The sequence below is a fragment of the Balaenoptera borealis genome (assembly GCF_965194805.1).
Source record: "Balaenoptera borealis genome assembly, chromosome: 2".
Lineage (NCBI taxonomy): Eukaryota > Metazoa > Chordata > Mammalia > Artiodactyla > Balaenopteridae > Balaenoptera > Balaenoptera borealis.
The window spans coordinates 172,969,559-172,974,951 of NC_138867.1; the positions used below are offsets into that span (position 1 = coordinate 172,969,559).

At 56.9% G+C, this 5,393-nt stretch overlaps 1 protein-coding gene across 1 annotated transcript; it reads right to left on the reverse strand.

Annotated features, from left to right (window-relative positions):
• Positions 1-791: 791 nt before the first annotated feature.
• RPL18A (ribosomal protein L18a) lies at positions 792-4,327 on the reverse strand. The gene is made up of 5 exons (XM_082381537.1): positions 4,211-4,327; positions 2,681-2,860; positions 1,951-2,080; positions 1,161-1,270; positions 792-947 (listed from the first exon to the last, which is right to left on the reverse strand). The coding sequence occupies exons 1-5, from the start codon at positions 4,226-4,228 to the stop codon at positions 855-857; spliced, it is 531 nt and encodes a 176-aa protein (XP_082237663.1). The 5' UTR covers positions 4,229-4,327; the 3' UTR covers positions 792-854.
• Positions 4,328-5,393: the final 1,066 nt, after the last annotated feature.

Sequence of the window (5,393 nt, forward strand, 5' to 3'; positions counted from 1 at the left end):
TCCTCGTTGACCTGTGTACCCACTGCCTGCAGAGCAGTGTGACTCCCTAAGGCTTGTCAACTGAGCAAATCGGGTCAGTGTCCAGACCTTCTGAAGAGGACACCAAGGTTCAAAGGGCCAGGGTTGCCCAGGGTGACACACCAAGGACAGATGTTCCCAACATCTGAGCTCTTAGCTGTGCCCCAGCCTCCTGGCTGAGGAGCTCAGGCCAGGGTGGGATTATCTTCATGCCTGGAATTCCAGGAGACAGATGCCCACTGTGAAACCTTGACCTCCTTGGGCAGGATTAGGACAGCTTCATTCAAGAGGCCCCCAGCTGGCGAAGGGGAAACAAGCTAGCACAGCAGGCTCATGACCCTCTTGGACGCCCCCTTGTGTCTGCTGTGAGGATCTTGACCAGGGTTGTAGGCTGGGTGGGGAAGGCCACACACAGAATGAAACCAACCCCATCAACCTGATCTCCCTCAGGGTGCAGCTGTCATCTCACCACCACAAAAATGGGGGACGGCGGGGGGACGCACAGAGCTGAGAATTGTGTCTAACAAGGCAGGTAAGAAAGATTTGGGGGCCAAACCTGTGGCCTACAGCATACCCCAAAGCTCACAGCACAGAGCTGCCTGCTGGCACTGAGAGAGCTGAGGGGGGCAGGGGCTGGCCATTCCTAGAGCTCCCCTTCTGGAGAATCCAATGTCAGGGCCCTACTCGAGGAGAGGAGGACTCCTCCCCGAGCACTCACAGCTTGGCTGCACCCTTTTGAGTTCTGCAGGGTGTGCAAAGAAAACAACTGCATCTGAGTGCCCGGTTTTCCCAACGAGTTTTATTTGGGCAGACCTGGGAACAGGGAGGCCCTGCATCTAAAAGAAGGTGTTGGGCCTCTTGGTGGTGAAGCGTGGCTTGTGCTGGCGACGGAGAACCCGGTGGGGCAGTGGGAATTTGATCTTGGAGTCCTGTAATATGAAAAGGCAGGCAAGGGTGTTGGGGGGAGGCTCTTAACCTTGTCTCCCAAGGACCACTGAGGTGTGGCCACCCCCACTGGGCTCCTGCGTCAAACCCGGTGCTTTACTGCATCTCCCAAGTCTGGAGGAGCTGCCAGGCCAGTCTGGCGTTCCAGGGCAGCCCCTTCAGCCCAGCCTGCCCAGCAGGGCCCCGAGGGCACTCACGTGGAACTGCTTGACTGCTGGTCGCCGGCACTTGCTGGCTGCGATCTCCTCCACCTTCATGATCTGGATCGAGTGGGCCCGGGCACGGTGCCGGGCGCCCATGTCTCGGTCTACAGGGATCAGAAAGGGGGGCACTTGGGGAACGAGTGGCCACAGCATCTGGTCCCAGCAGGTACTGGCTACCAAGTGTGTAGAACCTCCAAATTCACTTTGAGGGGCATGGCTGCAGGCCCCCAAAGGCGACAAGATCCACTTGCTGTTAGCACCTCTGTTTAAACCACTGTTACAAGAAACAGCAGTTCTTGGGTTTAGGTGCTTGGACTCTGGTCCTGGTAGGTGACCCACCCTGGGAGCACCTGGGGCTGCGAATGGCAGGTCCCACCACTGGACAGGGGCTGGACTAGGTTCTGAGCAGCAGTTGTCTCTACACAAGGGGCTGACCTCAAACCTCAAGAAGGAGGTTCCAGATGCAGTTGGTGGTGGGTGACTGAACCAGCTCAGGAATGACTCGAGGACCCTCCCTCCAATCTCCTAAGTCCACTTGCTGCCAAGGTTCCAGAAAAAGGTGTGCTTGGGGCATCCTCTCCACTCCTCCTGCCCCCAAAGCAACACCTCCTGTGCCTCCCCTGTCACCATCCCTGGGACTCCCACCTACCCCCAAGAAAGCTCTTGCGTTTGTCCTGTCTTGCGTCTTCCTGTCCAGTCTGGCAGGAAGGATGTCAGACTGAGCTACAAGTACCTGCTCTGTGAGCCTAAAGGAGGGACCTGGTTTGGGGACCCGGCGGCTTACAGCACTGGGTGACAGCACCGGCTGTGGTCAGGTCCCGGTACTCCCGGTACATGTTGTGGGTGCCACTGCGGGAGTCATAGCGCAGCCAGATGCCGAAGTTCTTCACCCGCAGGGGAGATTTTTCGAACACCTGCCAAGGAGAGGAGACCAGCTGAGGCGAGAGCAGCAAGTGGGCTTCAATCAGACCCCCTCCATCCCTGAACCTCTGCTCCCGCCCCGCCCCGCCACTCCAAAGGACAGCCCAGCCCCCAGGCCTCTCTTGCCTATTTCCCAGTCCCCGAACCTTCAGACATCTGAGGAGAAATCTGCTGTGCAAGGGAAATTCCCATAGCAACAGCAGGGGTGCAGAGCAGACCAGGCCGAGATGCTTCCCCCATGGGGACTGACACAGCTCCAGACCACCCCTCAACACAACTCTCCTGGGACCATCTGGGCCCAAAACCACCTGCTGCCCAGTGTAGCCTCACAGTGCAGAGTCCAGCATCTCCCCCCACACTTTACAGATGAGGCCCAGCCTCAACCAAGGGGTCCCAGCAGGCCTTCCCTGGGCCTTGGGCTTTCTCATTAGGAAAAGGGCACCAAGTCACCTATTCCATCCCAACCTAGGGCCTGAAGAGCACAAGGGAACAGACCAGAGTTTGTAAAGTCTGCTAATTCTGTGGGGTGACAGCTGCCCCATGGGAGGGTGTAAATCCTCTCCGGATCCCACCCAGCCTCAGACACCCCATACCTGTCCACAGTAGACAATTTCCCCTGAAGACTTCTTCATCTTCTTCAGCTGAGATACAAAGTACCAGAAGCGGGACTTGGCAACAACATGGTTAGGCGCAAAGATCCGCATGCGATAGAGGGGCGGCGTGCGGCACTTGGGGGTCGGCAGGCAGCGCCCCACCACCTTGTATTCTCGAAGCTGAAAGAGAAATGGGGGTGAGGTGGGGCCAGCACCCAAAGCCCAGAGGTAACTGTGGAAACTCACTGTGCTCCCCTTCCCAAGCCAGTTGACAACTGGATCAGGGGAAAAAGAAGGGCAAGTCCCACCCCAGGGCCTCCATGTGAAATCTGGCTGACTGTGGGTCATGCCACTGTCTGAGCCTTCCACATAAAAGGGAGTGAGAGTGGGGAGGATTGACCAAGGTGCCTGCGTGCCCTCTGCCCTGGCTCAGGAAAGCTGGGTGAGGGTCTCAACCCCTCCCTTCCTCTCCCTTTCTATGGGCTGGCCTGGAACAGTCAAGCTGTCTCTTTCCTCCAGAGCATCTCTGCAGTTCACAGTAACTTGCCAAAATCCTCTTTCATTCCAGACCCCAGAGACAGCGACCAGCCTGGGATCTCACAGCCAACTCCAGGCAGAACCAGGACAAGAATCCAGTTCCCTGCCCAGCTCTGGGCTCCCTGCACTGCTGTCATGACTTGCAGCTGCCTCAGTTTTCCCAGCTGCAGTCCAAGGGGTTTGGACTCCCAAGTGTAAGCTCCCTGTTTACACAGATGCAGAAGGTGAAGATGTCTACCAGGTCCAAATCCTGTGGTATACTAGAAAGGAGCCACCTCCATAAGATGACCCGTCACCATTTTACTACTATCAATAAAAAATAACCCCAAACCTCACAAACTCGGTTCCTGCTTCTATCTCTCAACCTGACTCATCGGCCTCCCAGACCACCCATTCAGGAAGGGATACCGATGCGGTCGGCCCCTTTTCCAGTGTGGAAACTGGGGCTGGAAAACTGAAAATGACCCACCCATACTGTTTCTCCCCAGGGCCTACTCTTCCATCTCTGTGCTATTAACACTCTCTGATTTTGCCCAGCACTCTCCACAGCGATAAGGCTCGCACTCTCCATGTCAGCTCGGACTTACACATTTCTTCTATTTCTCTCACAGCCATGCCAGGAGAAACAGAATTCTATTGCCATCCCTCCCCTCCCCGCCCTCCCGCCACCTTGTCCACTTTGCTGACGGGGAAACTGAGGCTCGGAAGCTCGATGAGGTCCCGCGGCGCATGTTTCCACGCCGCGCAACTTGTCCCTTCCCCTGGAAAGGAGACTCGGCCTCCCCGGCCTCCGCGATCCCCGAGCCGGCCCGGACCATGCACCGGCCTCCCCACGCGGCTCCGCAGTGGCCGCCATGTTGGCTGCAACTGGGGACGGCGGCGCGCGGGACCTAGCCGGAACAAGCACTTCCCGCGTGTCCTATGCCTCCTCCCGTGGCCCACGATTCGGTCCGCTTCGCGTTCCCACTCCCTGCCCCACCGCGCTCGTCTTACCGTGCCCGAGGCCTTCATAACGCTCTATCCGCGCTCGCCGCCACCCTCGAAAAGGAAGTGACCGCCCTCGCGCAGCCGCTCAACTCGACTTCGTGGCCGGAAGTACCTCCCATTCGAGGCCGCGAGCCCATTGGCTCGTCGGCCCCGAGCTCAATAAGATCTGCTTCTTCATTGGCTCCAGATCCACCAAACTCTCACAGCCCGGCCTCCGTTTGCGGCGAGACTACAACTCCCAAGACGTGGGGAGACTAGCCCTCCTGTTCAAACGCGACGTAAGGGAGCGTCGGCGCGCGCGCATGACGGGAGTTGTAGATACGCTGGGAAGTCTCGGTGGCCCGTTCCGGGTTCCACTTCCCTGGCAAACTTATGTATATAGAAGTACACCTCGGGTGGTCTAGGGGCTATGATGAGGTAGCGACGCTTCTTCCCACTCCGGGTCTCTTTTCTCCCGGAGGTGTGTTACGGAGTTTTCGAGTTCTCTTCTGTTAAATGGGAATAATACTGGTGTTTTTCCTCCTGGAAATGTTACAATAATTAGATAAAATAGGGCTTCCCTGGTGGCGCAGTGGTTAAGAATCCACCTGCCAATGTAGGAGACACGGGTTCAAGCCCTGGTCCGGGAAGATCCCACATGCCGCGGAGCAACTAAGCCCGTGCACCACAACTACTGAGTCTGCGCTCTAGAGCCTGCGAGCCACAACTACTGAACCCGCGAGCCACAACTACTGAACCCGCGAGCCACAACTACTGAAGCCCATGTGCCTAGAGCCCGTGCTCCGCAACGAGAGAAACCACCGCAATGAGAAGTCTGCGCACCTCAATGAAGAGTAGCCCCTGCTCGCCACAACTAGAGAAAGCCCGCGCACCGAAATGAAGACCCAACACCGCCAAAAATAAATTAAAAAAAAATTAGATAAAATAACTCGTGTAAAACGCCAGGCACAGAGCAATTAACAAGGGCTAACGTTCATTAAGAGATGGAATGGTAGTTATTATTATTATGGGGGGGTGTCTGATTTGTGTTTCATAGTAGCAGATATTCAAACCCCATCTGCTTGCTTCCAGTACAGATCCTGGGGCAGCGACGGACGGGGGTGCAGAGCGGGGGGGGGGCGCTAGAACCGATCAAGGTGCAGCCCCACCTTTGAGGGGCTCCGGGCTTAGCAATTTGTTGGGGCAAAAA